Here is a 20781-nt window from a genome sequence, read left to right on the forward strand (position 1 = left end):
GCTTGTGTGTGCGTGTCAGTTGATAGTTTTATTTCTCTTTTGTTTGCAACATTATGTGTGTAATAACTATATTATTTTATTATCATACATACTACTGTGCTTTTGATGTTTCTGATATATAATTATTCCTTGGACCACACTTCCATAGCTTCATTTTTGGGGTGCGCACATGAGGATGCCAATCCAACTTGCGGCTCACTGGTAAAGTGTATAATTACTTTTATCAGTGAAGTCGCGAATTTGAATCGGCAAAGACAAAAAAGGTGCACATGATGACCACCAAGTGATCTGATTCAAATTAATGTATGTCGACTTAACCAAATTGAGTACTTAATTCATTGCATCACATGAATTAAGTGTGTGTTTGGATAGCCATATTAATTTATTTTCCGAGGAAAAAAATCAATTTTGGCTTCAATTATCCCAATACCAAGGCCCCGTTTGGTAACTTGGAATCATAGAAAAAAGAAATGGAATTAGACATGGCATCTGTTAACATGTGTGTTTGGTATGCAATAATTATGATTCTTTGGAATCTGGATTCAAGGAAATTTGACAGAATTCAATTCCATCACATACATCATGGAATCTGATTCCATGGTTTCCTTTCTCCAGTTTGCCCCTTCTCCCTCCTCCAATATAATTTTTTTTTAATTTTAAAAAGGGCACTTTGGTCTTTTCTTGTTTTAAGTACTTATATTTTATTAAAATTATATCAGAATTCCATCATCATACCAAACATACTTTTAAATCTAATTATATTCTCATTTCGATTCCATTAAAAACTCTTCGATCATACCAAACATGGCCCAAATTTTTTTGGTTAATCAATTTTTGGGGTGAAAATCAATTTTTTCCCGAAGCTGCAAATCCAAGCTTTTGCGGAAAAGTTCATTAAACAATGTTGAGAAAAATTATAAAGAAAGGCCCAAGAACAAATTACAAAGAAAGCACATAATTTAATAAAAATAAAACCAAATTCTCTTCTCTTCTCTTTTTTTTTCTTAATAAAATTTAAACTTTGTACCCTCAAAAAATTGATGTTTGGAATTTAAGAATTAAATTGTATAGTAATTTATATAGTTAAAATTAATTTTAATTTTATCGAAACATCTTCAATTCTGTTAAAATCAATTTTAGAAAAATAGTACCCAAATAGATTACATTATAACATAATCAATTATGATTAAAGCCTACCACTTAATTAGTTATTTTCATAATCTATTATATCCAACTAAAATCCAAATGGACACTAAATTGTTGCGATAGCTATCGTTTGTAATTACTGATCATGAGATAACATTACTTGTATATTGGCAGATTGATGATTTTCTTGGCAAGGTTCAGATAATTATAGTGATTAGTATATGACAGTTGATTTAGATCTTGAACACATAGGGATTATCAATATTGAATACTATAGATCCGTTTGGTTTGTTAGGGTGTTTGAGAAAAAAGTTCTTTTTTAAAACTGATTAAATTACAGAATAATACAAAGTCTAAAATATCCCTCAAGCATAAAAAAATTTCTAGGGAGAATGACATTTAAGGCTCTTTCAAGAAAATTTATTATAATAAAGGCCCATCAATTCTGTATTTGATATTATCTTGCAAAAACACGTGTATACTGCTATTAAAAATTGAGCTTTAACTTGTTAAATTTTGAAGGTAAGGCCCTCTCAAGAGAATTTATTGCAATAAAGGCCCATCAGTTTTTTATGTTGAACAATCTAAACTTAATTTGGAAGACCCAATTCAATATTAATTTTTTTATATTTATAAATTTACTTCCCTGATATACCTTAAACAATCTAAATTTAATATTAAATTTTTTATAATTTTTATAATTTTTTATTATAATATTAAAAATAAAGATAATCTCAAAATTGGCACTTTTAAAGAAATATTTTTGAGAAAAAATTGTTAGATAAAAATCTAAAATTTGACTATCCAGAATACATTTAGATAATTAATTCATAAAAATGTTAAAAATTGTAATATTAAATTGAACTATTCAAGTTAAGGTTGTATTGTCCATTTTGATAATAAACTAATTTTTTATAATTATAATTTTAATAAAAAATAAAAAAATAATTTTTTAAATCTAGACCATCCAAATTTTAATTTGGGCCATCCAGATCTAAGGGTGTGCTTAGCACCGAGACAATTCCATACGGTGATTGAGCTATTTTATTTTTAAAATTTTTTGGGGTTACTATTATTGTACCACATCATTTATATACTGTTGAGTGAAATTAAGATATTTAAATTTTTTTATTTTATATGGAGTACTTTTGAGGGATAAAAAATAATTTTATTATATTTATGAGGTATTTTATTGACTTTTTATCAAAAAAAGTTTCATTTTACTTTATTAACTACTTGTGAAAGAAAGTGCATTGTTAATATATATAATATATATATATATATATTAAGAGTAAAATTTAAAACTTATTAATTTTTTTTATAAAATGTTAATAAGTTTTGAGATTTTTTTTTGAGTGAAACATGTTAAAAATGATTTATACATAAAACTAGAAGGAATATGTGCTTTTAAGAATTTTTTTTATACAAGTTTTTTTAGAGTTTAAAAGCAATATTCCTTCCTTTTCATTGTACTTGTCTTTTTTTATTAAAAAAATGCAATAAATATGTAAAGATATGACATAATTATCTTCTTCCAATAATAAATACTTTTTCCAATCTTTAATTGTGCGCATGTGTCACAAAATGGACACCAATTGATGGTGAGGCAGTTAACAAAGCTGGCATCAACAAAGGGTTACTCAACCGCGTTAACCAACGTCCTATATTGATAGTTAATTAAATAACTGTCAATATAGGGTTCACTCATTGAATTTATATATACATAATTAATGGTTTTAACTCATTGGCTAAATAAATACAAAAGTTTAGATGAACATATTTTATTCTAATAATATATATAATTACAGGATGTTTTTAAACAATATTTTTTTAAAAAGAATCCTATTCCCACTGACTATGGTTATGATTCCTAGAAACTACAAGGTCGCCAGTTCCTTTGGGACTCGGTTTTGGTGCTCCACTGCCGTTCTTTTCTTTTGCTTTTTTTAACCACAAATTTATTATAATAATAAATAATTATTATAAAATTATTATTTTAATATTTAATAAATTAATAAATATTAAGATGTTAAAATTAAACCTAAATAGCTTAAACAAAAATTTTGGTTTAAACATTGAGAACTGTATTAAAAAAATAAAAAAATGATCTAAATAATTTAAAATAGGAGTTGAGTCTAGTAAAATGAACCAGTTTCTTACTCTGCAATAAATCAATGTTCGAATTACTATTAAGAGAAGTACCTATATTTAATACATGACTATGCCTTAAATGATATTATCTCTCGTAGATAAATAATTGTGCAAAATCAATAAAATAAAAAATATTTTTATTTACAATTTTAATTTTTTCAATACAATTGTAAATTGTTCAGACCAAAATTTATATATAAACTGTTCAAGTCAAATTTTAATGAGTTAATATGTTCATATTTAATTTTAACATCTTAATATTTATTTATTTATTAAATATTAAAATAATAATTTTATAATATTTATTTATTATTATTATAACAAATTTTTGGTTAAAAAAACACTACCAAATGTTAGTGTTTTGGTGCTGAGCACCGAAACCGATTCCGTTCCTTTGGGGAGGGATTGTCAGAATATTGCCTATATGGTAAAGCTGGGATGGGGCTTGATCAAACAAAGAGATGCTCTGTGGGTAAAATTTCTGGGAAAAAAGTATCAATGTGGGATGATGTGATTCTCTAAAAAAAAAAAAAAAACTCTTGACAATAATTTTCAACAGCAACAAAAGAAGTTACTGTGAAAAGTGAACTTGTAATGGCGACTTTTAATGATTGTCACCAAAAAATAATCTTTAGTGGCAATATGACATAAATAAAATAAAAGCCATGAGCTTGCAAATGAGAGAGGAGGGCATCCTGGTAATTTGACAAAAATTTAAAAAAAAAAGCACCATTTTTAACCTAAAACATGAGAATTAAAATTAAACTCAGCTTCCATTAGCCCCTAGATATTATAAATATAATGAAGGTGATGCAATATATTATTTACATATGACCCCGTACACACCCATAATAAAGGTGAGTGAATTCAGGGAGTAAATTTCAAAAATTAAAATAAAACTAAGAGAATTCATATCAAAATTATATCATCATCACTTTCACAAGGTTTTTATACACAGGTGGACTCTTTCGATTGCCACATGCACCATACGCACTTGCACTACTTAATTTGTGCATTAAAACAACAATACATGAAGACAATGAATATTAGTTTAGATTTACCAAAATGCCCTTATGCAGTGGCACAGTGAAGAACGTTGTCACCGTTGTCTGCCACCACCTTCGCATCCCAAATAGAAACAGCCATGTGTAACACTTTGTCTCTTGTCGCCATCAACATGGAATGAGTTATATTTACTTAATTATGTTATTGATTTCTATCCTAATTTAATTGGTATTGCTGTCTGAAATATTGAAAATACTAGTTTTGATTAATTTGGTATGGCTGTTGTATTGTTGTCGCAGATTTTAAAAAAAAGTACAGAATCAGAAGTAATGGTTATTATTTTGCCCTTTAATATGACGGTCGTTTGGCAATGTAGGTCCAAAAATTATATACCGTCATGGTTGGCCACGCCAATATACATAAGCAGTGTAATAGTAAATTATTTCCTAAAAACAAAAAATAATTGTTATATAAGCATAAAAAATAAAACATAGCAGAGCAAATCATTCAATAAGATGAAGAACTTCAAAAATTCTTCTTCATTAGTCCTCTCCAATTACATGTCCTTATACTGCGATGGGTTATATACTACATATATGTTGGAGCCAATTCAACCTTTTGTCCACTACACCGCGTAAGGAAACAAACATCTCCCTTACAGACTTAAGCATCAATAGCTGACAACATTTTGCATGAAACTCACAATCATTGGCAACAGCTTCGATAGTGAGCACCTCAGCCATTACCTCACCAAGAGATGCATCAGGAACACCATCAACACGTGAGCGGCATGAATATGCAATAAAAGTCATAGCATCAACTATTCTTGATGAGGCAAGGTGTTTGGCCTCCTTTTTTTTTCCCTTCCACCTGCATAATCCCAATTTCTTTTCTACCCACTCATGTTGCTCAAGCATCCATGGGATACATTAAAATTAATGTTTGCCGTTTGTTCATCAGTGGCTCCAATATAATGCTAACATTTTCACTATCCCCAGAAACTTCCATATGTAGATCCACCCGAGTCAGATTCATTAACTTGACATGGCAATTTCCCCGATGATGATGCACAACCAAATTTTCTAATATCAGTCCCATCTTTAAAAAGTGTTGTTAATTGGTGGGCAAATGGAAGATCCTTATTCCTTGCATACAGCGGATTTTCCTGCATATTTAAAACTACACATCATACGTATAGCATACCAATTGCTTTCTTTCCCACCACTCATCCGATGCATCAACAGCATTCTTCTGACTATCCCACCCTAACGCTGTTTCTTTTGCAAACATGTTGTCCCACAATATCCACTCCTTTTTTAAGCAATTCCACCTACTCTTCAATTTGCTCCTGTAATAGTTTCAACCACTTTGACAATTAAATTCTTCAATGAGAGCTTTCCTCCCTGTTTTTGTAATAGTTGTTCCACTGTGCCGTCCTTTTTAAACTTGATTTAGGGACGCTTGGATAAAATACTCAATAGTTTTCAGATCCCAAGAAGCTTTAGTCCTTTGAGATTCGCAACTCATATTTGTTGTAGTAGTAGTGTAGATGTATATAGAGTTTAGCTAAATTGTATCAAAAATAAGTGAATAAGTTCACTAACCAATATAAAAAAAGAGCCTTAACTGCGCACAATCTCAAAAAAAAAAAAAAAAAAATCGCCGTTCATGATTCATGATAAATTAGGGGAGGTGGTGTAAATTTTAATCATTATATGTATTAAGATTGAATAATTCTGTTAGTAAGAGGAACTTGATTAAAAAAATAAAATTAACAAAAACGCTTAATTATGACTTATTCATCAACCTCAATTTGAAGTTGAGAGCTTGAATCAATCAACAAGGAATTAAAACAGTCTTCCAAATTGCAATTCATCCCAACTTGAATTTATAAAGAATGTAACAATATGCCCAGAATTCAAGTGAATATTTGCTTACCTACACATCCTGCCTATTATCAATGTTCTCTATCCCAAATCTTTGACGAAGGTTGCAGCAACCAGAAACTTATAATTAAGCAAAAATGCACAAAAAGTTAAAAAAAAACCTAATTAAATACAGTCTATATTTCACAATGGAGGTTGTTTGTTAGTCTCAAGAATTTCATATCATTTGAGCATATTTTCTTAGGAAAATTGTACATATTTTAAATACTCAAATCACAAAATTACGTATGTTTTTTGGAAATGCAAACCTTAGCTCTAATTTGGTATTTTAAAGTTAATTTATTGATATGTTGGTTTAAGATCTGGTTGGCTATAATTTGGCATTTCTGGATCTTTAATGATCCTTTTGGAAGGTTTTCAGATGAAGAAATTAAGTGAAAAGATGATTAGTCACGCCAACTAGGAGAAGTGTAGAAAAAGGAGCAAATTCATGACTAAAGTCGCGACAGCAAGACCAAGCATTTTATTTAACTAATAAAGTTAGGATTTTGAAATATATATATATATATATATATATTTATGACCCATTCTTGACTTTGGCTGATATTTTAGACTTCTTGAGAGTATTTGGGAGCTTTGGGTGCACTAGGACATGAATTTTGGTGGAGATTGAGCTTGGATTTAAAGATTGAAAGAGATTTTTGGCTTCATATTTTGGTTCTTCTTCTCCATTCTCTTTCCTTTCCTCTTGTTCAATATTTGTGTTGATATATTTATATTTCTTCATGGGTTTTATGAATATTTGTAGCTGAACCCTTGATTCTTGGATTATTTTGAACCTTTTGTATGCATTAATTACTATTTTCCTTTTGTATTTGTGATTAATGATGTGATTGTGTTGATTTTACTTTATCCTTATTGCTTCTAGTTGATTACTCATCAATTAAATTGTTTGGTTCACTTGATTGATGTTTGAGAGAGCTAGGTTAAGTGTAAAACTTAAGTTAAATTGTGTGAGAACTTGAAGTTTGCAAGTTGAATGGGTGGTTTTGTTAATAAGGTAGAGATGCACTCATTAACCTCATATAGTCACATAAGATTTACAATAAAAATTGAAGTTTAATTAGTTAATTAAGAGATTAAGGAATGCACTCATTAACCTCATATAGTCACATAAGATTTACAATGAAAATTAAAGTTTAATTAGTTAATTAAGAGATTAAGGAATTGATAAAACTAAACACCTACTTGGAGACTTGAGAGGGGGTAATTTAGCATCCTTGACTAACATAATTCATCATTAAGAGCAAAATGTATTGGGGTTTGATTGTGTGTTCTTGAACTATAAAGGGAGATAAATGATTTTAGGCCTAATTACTTTCAAAAAGTCTTGAATCAATTTCTTTTCTATGTTTTCATAATTTTTCACACATTTAATTTATATTTTAAATACCAATCATACTTTGGATTTTCTCAACTTTATTGAATTCACAATATATTTTATTTGACCATATTTTTAATACAAATCTTGTAAGAATGATACTCTACTCATTCCGTAAGTACACGAGTCGTAGCATTGTTGAACCAAGAAAAGCCGAAGATTGATCTCCCACCGGCAATGGACTCAGAACAAGACACGCAGTAGCACTCCAGAGAAAAGTCAAGAGCAATTGCCACACTTGGGGGGTAACCTCAACGAAGAGACCAATATAAATTTAAGATAAAAACAAGGCAAGGGTTTGGCAAATTGAGCATCTAGCGGGGAGGATGTGACAGCAAGCACGCATGTGTGTGTGTATAAGTATCTATTTGGTTTAGCAGTGAAAACCCATATAATCTCTTTTAAATCCATATAAGTGATTACGAAGCCCATTTGTAACGTTTAAGTAATTTTTTGAAATCCCCAATTAATTGTGATTTAGTTTCTTTACTGCACACTTAGTAGAAGCTATTAGGAAGTGCATCGGAAGTATCGATTAATTTTTAGGAAACTCACACACCCACCATTATGCACTCTCTTTCTCTTGAACCCTCATCCTCTCCCTAGTAGGGGAGGAGTGTCGGTGCCGGGCGAACCCAAGGGTTCTTGGCATGGATAGTGTTTTGATATAAAATTCTTTGCTTCTTTGGGCGGAGGTGTTGTTGAATATGAATGTGTTTTTATATAGAATTGTTTGCTTATTGATCCAAAAATTGTCAATACTCAATGGGGTCAAAAAGCACTTCGTCGTCTTCTTGTGTGAAGGCAGAAATCCTAGATTGAAATCTAACATCAATTTTAATTGTTTTTATAATCGTACAAAAATAAGAACAATTATTTTTATAAAAATAATATTAACAGAAAAGTTTTATTATATATTTTATACATTACACAATCGACTATCATTGATTATTTTTTGTCAAATTATTTGTTTCGAGAAGTAGTGAAGTTTGTGAATTTTATTTATTGAACATTTCAATTTTAAAATTGAAACTTTAATTTTTGAAGCCTGAGAAGGGCTTTTCTGACAAAAAAAATATATCATGAAATAGCTAAATTGTACAAGAGTGTTGTAATAATCCATAACACCTAACAGTGCGTTGGTAACTTCTTTTTCCCGTCAGCGACAATGCATTGGTAAAGAAATAACGATCTAATGTGTTGCATACACTCCAGTAAAAGATAAATATTTTTGGCCAAGAAATTAAAAAAATATATTTAACACTTGATATATATATATATATATATATCTATAAATTAATTTGATCAAGTCATAATGCATTTTTTAGGAGCAAATATAGCACTCCAAAAATAATTGTCCAAAAAATTCTCAAGAGAATAAATCGTACATTTTGATACAACCAAATTAATGGAACCTTTTTGGGAAAATGATAGTTAGAAAATTCTATCATGACCAAACTGTCATTAGTTTAATTTTTTAGAACCTAATTGTCATTTTTCCAACTTTTTTTTTAGGACTACTGACCGAGGAGGGCTTTTGTGGAAAACTATCATGAAAAGTGTTTTCATATAAAATTGTTTCCTTTTTTGGGTGGAGGAGTTGCTGAATATGAATATGATTTTATATGAAATTGTTTGCTTGTTGACCTAAAAGACTCTCCAAAACGGTTATCACTCATCCCTAACCCTCCATCCTCAACAGGGTCAAAAAGCAGCTCATTAATGCGGGTCATTATGGGAGGATGATCTACTTATTTATTTGGGAAAATGACATAGAGGTTTCAAAAAAATTAATTAACTGAACTTAAATCTCAAGTATTAAATTTTATAAATTTGCAAGTTCGATTTTTGATTTTATAACTTTATTGTAATGAATTATATAAGGTTTTATTTTTGTCACTTCGTTTATTTTAGTAACTAATGAGGGTCTTGGTAAAGTTTTTCGTGGGGAGAGGAGTATATATATATTCTTTTTTTCATCGTTCAAATTATCTTTTAACAAGGTCATAATAGGCTTTTCATTTAGTTTTTAACTTCATTTCCATCCACCTAATATGCATACAAAACAAAAATGATATCCGCATTTTATTTGTTTATTTGATGTACGTACGATACGTGCAAATTGTATTTATATCCTACTTCCATCTTTCCTATTTCCATGCTCAACTTTTTCCTATCCATTTCCTTGACAAATCAAACTTTACACACTTGTCATTTATTTAATTAGGTCCATAATTCAAGTTATGGAGTTTCAAAGTTGGGGCCATTTACACACAGACTTTTATAAAATAGGGGATTTGTGGACTGTAACCGACCTATTGCGGCAAAAATTGTGAGCAGTTTTATATTAATTAGTTTCGAATTTAATCATTTTCGGTTAGGAGCTCTATAAAAGAATTTTGAACGCATTTGGAATGATTTTCAAATATCTGGAGCTAAAATCTTTGAGGCATGATGCTTTGTAAACATTGCTTTCTTCCCCATTTTCATGAGTACCTAATTAGGAGTGGAAATTTGGTTTTGATGGAAGTTTGTGAAAAACTAGAGTAGAAATAGGAAATGATAAAATGATGCTAAATCTATATGAATATGTTGATGATGATGAGGTTTCCAGGTAATGGACTCAGATTGTAATGACATCCATGTATATTTAATTTGCACACCAACTTAACAAATCATTCTAAACGAGAAGGTTTAGCAACGATTGAGATAAATCCTTTACAATACAAGGAAATTATACGTGCAGAAAATAGAAGAGAAGTTGCATCTTTGTTTCTTTCGCAAGATACAAGGTTAGCATTCATTAAATCTGTATTATATTCCTTTGTTTTTTTTTTTGCCAACAGCCGCATTATATTCCTTAATTGTTTATCCTTTATATATCGTATGTTAAATAATGGATAAATAATAATATAAATTTTATGAAACTTCGCACTCGCATACAGTTGTAAAAGTTATTCCAATTTTGAAAGAGGATTTATAAATAATAATAAAAATAAATTTATGAAATATTAAAATATTAATATTATAATAAGATATTACTCAAACAAATATATTTTTTCTTACTTACTTATTGGTCTAACGGGTACCCTAAATTATCAAATGGTATAATGTTGCCCTTGAAGTATTAAAAATTGTGCAATATACTTTCCCTTAAACATTTTTTTTTTGAGTTTGACTGCTAGTTAATCCGGAGAATAACAAAATAAAAAAAACACCATAATATTAAAAATAAGTGTTCTATAAAAAATAATATCAATTAAATCTCAAAAATTAAAGACGAATGCCAAGAGATTATTCTTGTAAAAGACTAAATTACCATTTTAAACCATCACTTTAACTGACTACTTACGATTATTGAATCATGATTGCTAGCAACAAAAAAATCAAAATATCTAAGACATGCACTTAATCTTGACTGTTCAAATCTATGTTGTTTTCCTTTTCCTTGGCCCTTCTGTACTCGATGGGATGAGTGGTCTTTCGTCTAGGGGCTTGAATTGGGCTAATGCTAGCCAATGTGGGTCCAAGGAATGTGGGGAGCTGTGTCACAACCAAAAGGATGGTGACCGATGAGACCACAACATAAGATGGAAGAGCTTTGTGCAATGTGTCATCATCAAGCATGAAGAAATCACCAGCACAGAAAGAGATCCACAAATAAACAATGGAAATGAACATGAAGAGCATGCCAAAGTGAAGTCTGATGAAAGGAACGTATCTGCAAGAGTTGACAGATTGGGAACGAGAAGCAACTATGGATAGGAAGCAGATGGTGGAAATGAGGGAAAAGAAAAGGGCCCCAGATGAGCACACCTCAAACCATTTGAATACTTTGTTGTTCCTAAGGATTGCAAAGCCCTTATTATTACTACCATCGTAACCTCCTGGCACGTTGGAACGTATGGCAAAGGCCACTGACAAAACTAGGGTCGACACCACAGAACATGCTTGTGAGGTTTGATTCAACCACTCTCTTTCGCTTCTCATTAGTTCCTTGTGGCTGTGTCTGAAGATGTCATCTGGTGTCTCCATTTTCCTATTGTATCTCTCCGACAAACCAGGGGGCATTGAATTCTTTACAAACTGCATCACCATATATGTGTATTATGTTTATATGCTTTTGCTAAGATATCTAGGTGAGTAGTAATCAACACACCCAGGAAACAGGCCGGTACCCTTAAACCCATATGAACTTAGGCTAACTATAAGTTTTTTTTAGCCTTAGAATTAGTCATGTTTTAAAACCCAACCCTTATTAACTAGGTTCAAGGCTGGAATCAAAAGCATTTGTCATTTTTAAAAGTGAAGTTTGATATTATAGTATTACACATTTATTATATAAAGTGCAAATTATAATGTTTTAAAATACAAGATAAATAGCATAAGTCGTTTTTTTTTAAAGCTTAAACGGGTTAAGTTTAGAAGCTTTTTGAAATAAAAATACCTCAATTTTTCAAAAGCTGAGCTCGAAGAAAAAAATCGCTTTAAACAAATAGCCTGACTGGCCAGCCGATATAATTTCCCCTTGTAAACTTGAATTTGAAATATTCAAATAGTTTTAATATCTATCAATGTGAATGAATAGTGATAGGCTTTAAGTTGTTCATTACTTGTTTCGTTGAAATATAAAAATACTTTTTTTGATGATACGTAGTATATTGAATCTTCTGTAGCAAATTAAATATACGTACCTCAAACCACTTGATTTCCCTTAACATGGATAGTGTTTCCCCATGATAAAGCGAATCAAGCTTGACTCCAAGCATGGCTGCCAAGTGCAATGCATTGTTTCCTTCTTTATCCACTTGTCGAAATATACTTTCAGTAAGCCTTTTTTGTTTGCACAAAATTCTGAATACCTCGATTTGCCTATAGTCTGCTGCTAATAGAACGATGTTCTTTCCCTCATCATTCACATCTTTAATCCTCGTCGGAAATAATTCCAGAATCTTCTCCACCATTTCTTTGACACCAGTCTTTGCAGCAATCATTAGCGGTGTCTCAATTATTATTGTACCAGGCACTGGTGTCGCCATTGACTCTGACTCTATATGTCCAATCATTCACCATCCATGTCACAAAATTAGTTTGTCATTTTAAGCTGTTTTTAACCAAAGACAAATATTCAATTAATTAATATTTCTAATCATTTAAGAAACTCGATCTTGATTCACTGATGATATTTTGGCCAAAAAAAAAAATAATGATGTCAAGGGGAAGCTGATGTCAATAACAATAATAATGTAGATAGGATATGATCCTTTGGAATAGTCAGTTTCATGAATTTTCTTACCGTTGTCTTCTTCTTTTTCCAGGGAAATTGAAAGATGTTCCGAGGGGATTCTCGATATTATTTTTGACATATCTTCGTCAGAAGCATGCTGAAGAAGTTCATTCATTATTTGCAGACACCATGTGTGCTTCTCCTTCATTTTTCTTATCTGATAAAACCCAATTTCTAGGAACCATAACGATAGTCAGTGGGTATTAAATGTTTTTTCTTAAAATATTGTTTAAAAACATCTTGTAATTATATATATAATTAAAATAAAATAAGGAGAATTACATTGAAGTCCCACACAAGGAAATTAATTACTGTAAGGTCCATTGACAATTGAACTAAAATGCATTGACAACTGATATCAATACAGTTTAGTTCAATTATTAATAGACTTTACAATAATTAATTTCTTTGTGTGAGACCTGGTTATAATTTTCCCGATAAAATATATTCATCTAAACTTTTGTATTTATTTAGCCAATGAGTTAAATCCATTAATATTATTGGGATTTTTTTCTTTAAATGTAAATAGAGCAGCATAACTAATTATTTTTATTCAATAGTTTCACTAGATAAGTACTTTTTTTAATGTAAAGTCAAATATTATTAATACCTAAAACGATTACACACCCAAAAAGACCCCTAAGCAGAACACTTAAGGGCCCAAACGTTACAGACTAGAAGAAAATAACAAAGAGGACAAACGAACTCAAAAAACATATAGACGTGACACCATACAGACACTGCACAAACATGAAAGATAAACGAAACACAAAGAAGCAAAGGCCTAAAACTTACTTATCTTGATATGTTGTTGAGTTGAACTCACAATAATGACATGAAGAACCCGCTTGAAAACCAATTCACAATGATTAGATTTAAGTGCAACGAATAAATTACTGAATCATGCAAGTTTTGATTCAGTAAATCTTCTCCTGAAGGATTTTGAAAGCCAAAGCTGATGTGAAGAAGCCATGGCATCGAATGGAACATATATGCATGAACCAAGGTAGCAAAACCTAACACATATGAACATGAATGAAACATATACCACTCGATTCCCAAACACTATTGACATTTTCCACCTCTAATTTTTTTTAGGGTTAAGCAACAAAAATATCTACCAAATGGTCAAACAAGAGCATTTAGTAGCCTAATATGAGGAAAAAAAGTAAAAATATCTATAATGTTATCAAACTTGGTGCAAAAGTGACCAAAATGTTAACTTGCCTTAATACCGTTAGCTTTCGATGTTAAATGCTAATTGTGTTTGCCACATATCAATCTTTGCTAATATGGACTAAAACAGTGGCAAAAATACTTATGAAATCAATATTCAAGAGCATCCAATAGCCTAAAGTAAAAAAGGATTAGAGTATCCATAACGTTACTTTATTAGGAATAATAGTGACCAATCTGCCAAATTCCATGCCACTTGATTTCTTTCTATCATTACATATCCCACCCCCTTCCTCCTTCCTTCTCCACTCATTTTTCTTATCTACAAAACCTAAAATTCTACACAGTGAGATAGGTTGCACATTACAAAGATCGAGAACGAAAAAGCTGTGGCTCACTACAAAGAACACAAGCACTTCATGAAGGAGGTTATCTTTGCTTGAAATGCCTTCTTGACTATGCACACCGTTTATGCCATCTACCTTAAGAACATTGGCATAACTTTAAGTGATTTCGTTCGCGATGAGGTTTGAAATTCTCAAATGACTTTCAACATTGCTATAAAAAAGCAAGCAATTTAACTTATTGTTTTGATTAAAACAACATTTTTTCACATGGTATTTATATAATGACCGATCAACCTTCGCAAAATTCCACTTGGGAATATTTTTTGTCCACATCAGGAAAAAATAGTCAACTTCTGCTTAGGTGTTTGCTAAACAATTAATATTTAAGGAATTTGATGAATTAGTTACTGTTGCACCAACTAAAGTAGCATTATAGATATTCATGCCCTTTTTTTTACTTTAAGCTATTGGATATTCTTGGGCGATGACTTTATGGATATTTTTGCCTCTTTTTAGTCCACATCAACAAAGATTGACGTGTGGCAAGCACAATCAACATTCAACACCGGAAACTAAGGCCGTAGGGAAAGTTAATAGTTTAGTCACTTTTACACCAACTTTAGTAACGTTTGGATATTTTTGCCTTTTTCTCACTTTAGGCTACTAGATACTCATAACCAATCACTTGATGGGTATTGTTGTACCTTAACCCTTTTTTATAACACAAAGTTCAATCCTGTAATTCTTTAACATAATAAATTGCAAAGAATGAGCTATACTGAGTCAAAGTTCAAGTATTAAATTTGATTAGTAAGAGAAAGTTTAAGGACTAAAAGATATTCTGATCCCTAAAATTTTTGTTAAATTTAAAGAAATTAAAGATAGGTAAAATAAAGTTTTATATATTGTTAATGTGTTTCAAAACATCTCCCTTTTCCTATCCTCTTCTCGAGCAAAGTTAAATAGATTTGAGTATAGCTAAGGTGTTTTCTCCATATATATGTGTGTGTGATTTCCAATATCAAAGTTGCATAAAGAAAAGGTCCTCAAGAAGCTAACGCTAATTAAACTAGCCAAGGAATTGAAACCATCTTGTAAAACCTACTTACCTTGATAAAACTTGACACGTGACTTGCGTTCGCATTGTTCCACTTCTTCCTTCATCGTGGCCTGCTTCTTCTCCTCAACTCTAAAGAACCCTTCCAAGTTCAAAACAAAAAACTGCATTCAACATACGTTGTGACACGGTACTTTGAAAAGCTGTGATATCATATATGGATAATGGAGATTAGTCAAAACGAATCAAGCAACACTACGAAAAAAAAATGACATTTGGCTTGTCGCCACCAATAGTTTTATCAGCGACTTTTGGCTGCTGCCCAAAAATCGTCGCCATATATCATGTATATCATGATATGAATTGGTTATGCATGGATATTTCTCTCCGGCACAATGTGGTTTGAATACAACCTACGTGCAAATACTTGTCAAGAATGCCAAATATGAAATATATATCTCTCTCCCCCTCTCACTGGATTCCCTTCAATGGACAACAGTACAGTACTTACCATAAATGAGACAAACCAAGATAGATCGACCATGGAGACAGGTACTTTTGAAAGCTGAAGGCGTTGCTGCTAGGAGATGGAGTGGGGTCAAACCGACTTTGTTGCGCCTCATCATCATCTCTTTCACAAGGTTTTTATAGAGGTGAACTATTTCGATCGCCACATCTGCGAAATTGAAGCAAACCATGTACACATGCATTATTTAATTACTGCTCCCCGGGTATTTTTTTAGAAGAATTGTTTTGGCCGACAGTAAGTACTTCTTACAATTGTTTTTTTCAACTACACCATTACTTTATTTATTATTTCTTTTAAAAAAATAGTACAGTAAAATTTCAATTCTATTATTATGCAATAGATATCTCTCTATTAGGAGTAATTATATTCGACATACTATCAAGCACTAAATGTAAGCAATATTCAAATATAAGTTTATCACATTGTGAGAAATTAACTCCTTCCATTAAACTCAACATCATTAGTATATAGAATATTTATGAGAATATAATTGAAAATATGAATAATTTTCAATAGATTAAACTTTCAATTAACATTTTTTATAATAAGAATCTAAAACCACTAGCTCCTTCCACTATTCCAATTGCCACATCTGCGAAAAATCAGAGCAAGCCGTATACACTTGCACGACTTAATTTGTGCATTAAAACAACAATACATGAAAAAAAAAAAAAAAGAATTTTGGTTTAGATTTACCAAAGTGCCCTTCTGCAATGGCACAGTGGAGAATTGTGTCACCGTTGTTCCTCATATAATGAGAAAAGTCGGTTGAAGAAACTTCAGGGCTCTCTATATATAGATAATGAAGCCAAAGAAAAGCTGTTTTGTTTCCATAGAGAGCAGCTAGGAAGAGAGGAGTCTCGCCAGCGATGTTGCATCTAGTAACTAAGGAGGGGTCTGCGTCGCCGATCTTCCGACACATTTCAACATTTCCCATTGATGCTGCCAAATGAAGAGGCGTATTGTTTCTATCATTGTAAGCCCTAAGGACTACGTCCCTCTCAGCACAAACAAAGTCCACGATGTCTGCCACAACCTTTGCATCCCCACTAGAAACTGCCATATGTAACACATTGTCTCTTGTTGCTGTTATCGCAACTGTGCGAATATCCCTTTCTTGCTTGTACATTTCAATGACTTCTGACCACTTTCCTTTCATGGCAGCACTACGCAGTTTGTCCCTTTTGTTTTCCTGCAGTTCAACGTCCGACGAACTCATTGCCTCTGCATACATCAAGTGAAACTCTTACATTTACAAGCACAAGTGAGAGAAAGAGAGAGGGTCTATTCTAAAATAATAGTTTGTTGGCTGGGAAATTCTTGAACCCACATGGGACTCATATATGTATATAATAGTGCATTTCTTTTTGAAAGTCAACCAACTTCACTTCACGACATGAAGTCACTCTGTGGGTAGCTCTTCATGTCATGGTTTGGAAAACCAAACCAGACCAGTCAGTTGAACTGGTGAACTGACGATCTGGCCACATGTCCAGTCCGATTTTCTGTATAGATTGGGGTTAGTCCCCCCCCCCCCCCCCAATTCCAAAAGCCCCAAGATGACGCCAGAAAAGATACTGGAAAATGAAGAAGAAGATGGCAGCAGAGGAGATATGCTGCTCTGTTTCAGATATGCTTGAATCACAACAACAACCCAGACGGCGAGAAAGAACACGAGAGACTCAACAGATCTGGAACGACAAGAAACGCGAACAACTAGAAGACGATGAATCGAGGATAGAAAAACAGCGTGAAACGGATATAAAATGGCGAATAGCCAGCAGTGAAAGAGTGAAATCTGAAAGCTAAAACACAGAAGTGATGGATTGCGTGTTGGGTTCGGTTTTAGTGATCATCACTATTATTTTTTATTTTTATTTTATATTTATTATAAAAAATTATAAAATTTCAATAAATCTACCTTATCATTAATTTAGCCAATACAAATTTAATTTAATTGATTCAATTTAATATTAATTTTTTAAATTTTTATAAATTAATTATCCAGATGTACTCTGGACAAACTGGATTTAGAGTACATCCGAATAATTAATTTATAATATTTTTTAAAAAATTAATATTAAATTAGATTATTTAAATTAAATTAACATTGTCCAAATAATATAATAGATTTATTAAAATTTTACATTTTACATTTTATATTTTAATAAATATGTAATAAAATAAAATTGATGAATCGGGATTGTCCAAATTAACAACTGATGAGCACCGGAATTGAATGCGTGTGGTGTCAGAGAGAGGGGGGGGGGGTGGACTTCTATGGTTTTATTTAAAATAAATGATATTAAATATAATGTCATTTGTTGCCTACACGTTTCTTTGTTTTTTATTTTTTATTTTTTTGGCCAACTTTTTTTTAATAAAACTGCTTCATGTTTCTGCTTCGCAACTTCCGTTCTAAACCATTTCGAAATTGTATTCCTTTACAAGTTACTCCACTTCGCTGAAAAAAAGTGCTAATGGATATTTTATTTTGAAATCGTATTTTATTTTATTTTTAATCCAAAATTATATATATATATATATATATATATATTTACATAGTATATTTTTTATATTAGATAGTTATTTCTTTAATTGTAAATGGTTATTTATATCTCTTTTTTTAATTATATTAAAAATTTTAGTTCTATTATTGTTTAAGAAAATATTTTACTACTGTATTTTCTATTGATATTATCATCAATTGAATTATTGTTGTATGTTATATGAAATACTCCTTCCGTTAAAAAATGTAAGACATTTATAAGAATTTCACCCTAATAAAGTAATTACTCATTTTTCAACTAACATTATCTTTTCATATTTATCCCTATTAAACATCCTACAATAAATATAAAGTCATTATCAATAGGGACACTTAAAAAAAAAAGATAATAATTACACTTTGAAAAACTAAAAATATCTTACATTTTTTAACATTCAACTCTTAAAAAAATACCTTACATTTTTGAACGAGGGAGTATTAAGTCTTGGATATAAATAAATGTATTGAGAATCAATGTGTTTTTATTTAAATTATAATATTTTATTATAACTGGTTTGATTTCAGTTTAACCACTGTGAGTTTGACTCGTTGAATTAGTGACCCTGATCCAGTGTCCCGACTGAAGCAACTCACTTAATATCACTTTCAATGAAAATATCAATCTTACCGGTGCAAGTTTAAAGAAAGAACATAGCTCAAGAAAATAACATGCCTTGAACTTATAAATTCTACTGTTCTCATGAAGAAGCTCCACAATATAAGACTCATCACATAAACTAGGAGATTCCTACAACTGAATATGCCGTCTTCTATTCTTGGGGTAAAAAAAAAAAGTTGAAGAATCACATACAAGCATGAATCAATAACGTTATCCACGAGAAAAATGTAACTTATTCTTACTCTTTCCCTTTTGGTCACGTTTACTTTCATGACAGCAGTGTATTTCTAAGCCAAAACTACAAAAATGTAACTTGAATCGAAGAATGTGTATGTGTGTGTGTTTTGATGTTGAATAACGCTGAACGAGGTGCAAGAAATACCTGATGGAACTGAGTTGGAATTCATGGAAGCGACAAGTGTGGAGAATAATGGTAATGGTGAGAGAGAGCTTTAATGTGTCACAACCCACTTGCGTTAAGAATGAGATCAGTGAGATCACCCTTGCTGTTGCTACGACAGAACTGAAATTTAAATTCACTCAAACCAAATCTTAAAGAATCAGAGATGCTTAGAAAGACCAGGTGGGGATAAATAAGGAAACCAAATCGCAGTTGCAAATAGTCGAAATCAAAGATAAATATCGAATGTGAGGACAAATGCATCAGTTGAGATCTAAAGATTTCGCAGCAAGTTGAGGAGTAGTGGATATCTAGAAATCAATCACCAAGATGAGGAGAAGAACGCGTAAGGAGGAGGAGCAAAAGACAAAGATTTGTTTTCTTTTTGGGTCAAGAGGCATAGCTTAACAACCACAAAAGAAAAAAACGCTCAGCCTCCATACACGTGGCTCCCCCTTTTCCACTTATTTTTGCCCCGCTTCTTAACAATTGAAAGCATTTATGATTTAACGTTCCCACTTCATAGATTGGGAATCATCTTCACTGCTGTTCATGGGGTCATGCGTACCATCATCCACGTAAGATTTACAAAGCATAAATTGATTTAAAATTTTTAATTTATATATTTTTATAGTTATTAAAATAAAAATATAAAATTAAATTTTTTTCAATATATTCATTTGCTATAAATTGGACGGTCTAGATTTAATTTAAATTGTCAAAATTTAATATTAAATTTTTTATATTTTTATAAATTAATTATTTAGATTTACTCAGGATAGTTTATCTTTAAAATTTTTGATTTACAATTTTTAAAAAATACTTCCTATGTTAAAAAATATAAAGCATTTTTAATATAATCTCAACTCTCAATGAAGTAGTTACTTATATTCAAACTGACTATATTTTTTTATATTTACTTCTATTTAATAGGATATTTTATTTAAAATAAATATAAAGTAATTTATTTATTAAGAGCACTTTAAAAAAATGCCATGATTATACTTTGAAATACTAAAAATATTTTATATTTTTTAATATCCAACCTCTCAAAAGATGGCTCACATTTTTTAATAGAGAGAGTACATATTTTTAAAACTACCATTTATAATATTATCTTTATTTCTAATATTATATTTATTAAAATAATTGGTTCTCAATCAGCAGAACGCGTAAGAAACAGGAGCAA

The 20781-nt window shown here is 30.9% G+C and overlaps 1 protein-coding gene across 2 annotated transcripts; it reads right to left on the reverse strand.

Moving 5' to 3' along the window:
• Positions 1-10854: 10854 nt before the first annotated feature.
• Positions 10855-19950, reverse strand: LOC129313661 (uncharacterized). Of its 2 annotated transcripts, none has more exons than XM_054956949.1 (7): positions 19575-19950; positions 16722-17249; positions 16008-16172; positions 15549-15638; positions 12926-13090; positions 12324-12679; positions 10855-11715 (listed from the first exon to the last, which is right to left on the reverse strand). In XM_054956949.1, exons 1-7 carry the CDS (start codon positions 19597-19599, stop codon positions 11038-11040), a joined length of 2007 nt encoding a protein of 668 aa, XP_054812924.1. In that variant the 5' UTR covers positions 19600-19950; the 3' UTR covers positions 10855-11037. The 2 variants fall into 2 exon arrangements, with proteins under 2 accessions (XP_054812924.1, XP_054812925.1); XM_054956950.1 differs by lacking the exon at positions 19575-19950 and adding an exon at positions 17356-17547.
• Between the last annotated feature and the right edge of the window lie 831 nt (positions 19951-20781).

Source organism: Prosopis cineraria, unplaced genomic scaffold (assembly GCF_029017545.1).
Source record: "Prosopis cineraria cultivar Desert tree isolate PC_DT_omini unplaced genomic scaffold, ASM2901754v1 PC6, whole genome shotgun sequence".
NCBI classification, from domain to species: Eukaryota; Viridiplantae; Streptophyta; class Magnoliopsida; order Fabales; family Fabaceae; genus Prosopis; species Prosopis cineraria.

Coding starts and splice junctions, on each gene's coding strand:
- LOC129313661 (XM_054956949.1), bottom strand. CDS start 19,599: ATGAATTCCAACTCAGTTCCATCAG. Junction 13,091..15,548: donor ACGTGTCAAGTTTTATCAAG/GTAAGTAGGTTT, acceptor TATGGTTCCTAG/AAATTGGGTTTTATCAGATA. Junction 12,680..12,925: donor GGAAAAAGAAGAAGACAACG/GTAAGAAAATTC, acceptor TTGGACATATAG/AGTCAGAGTCAATGGCGACA.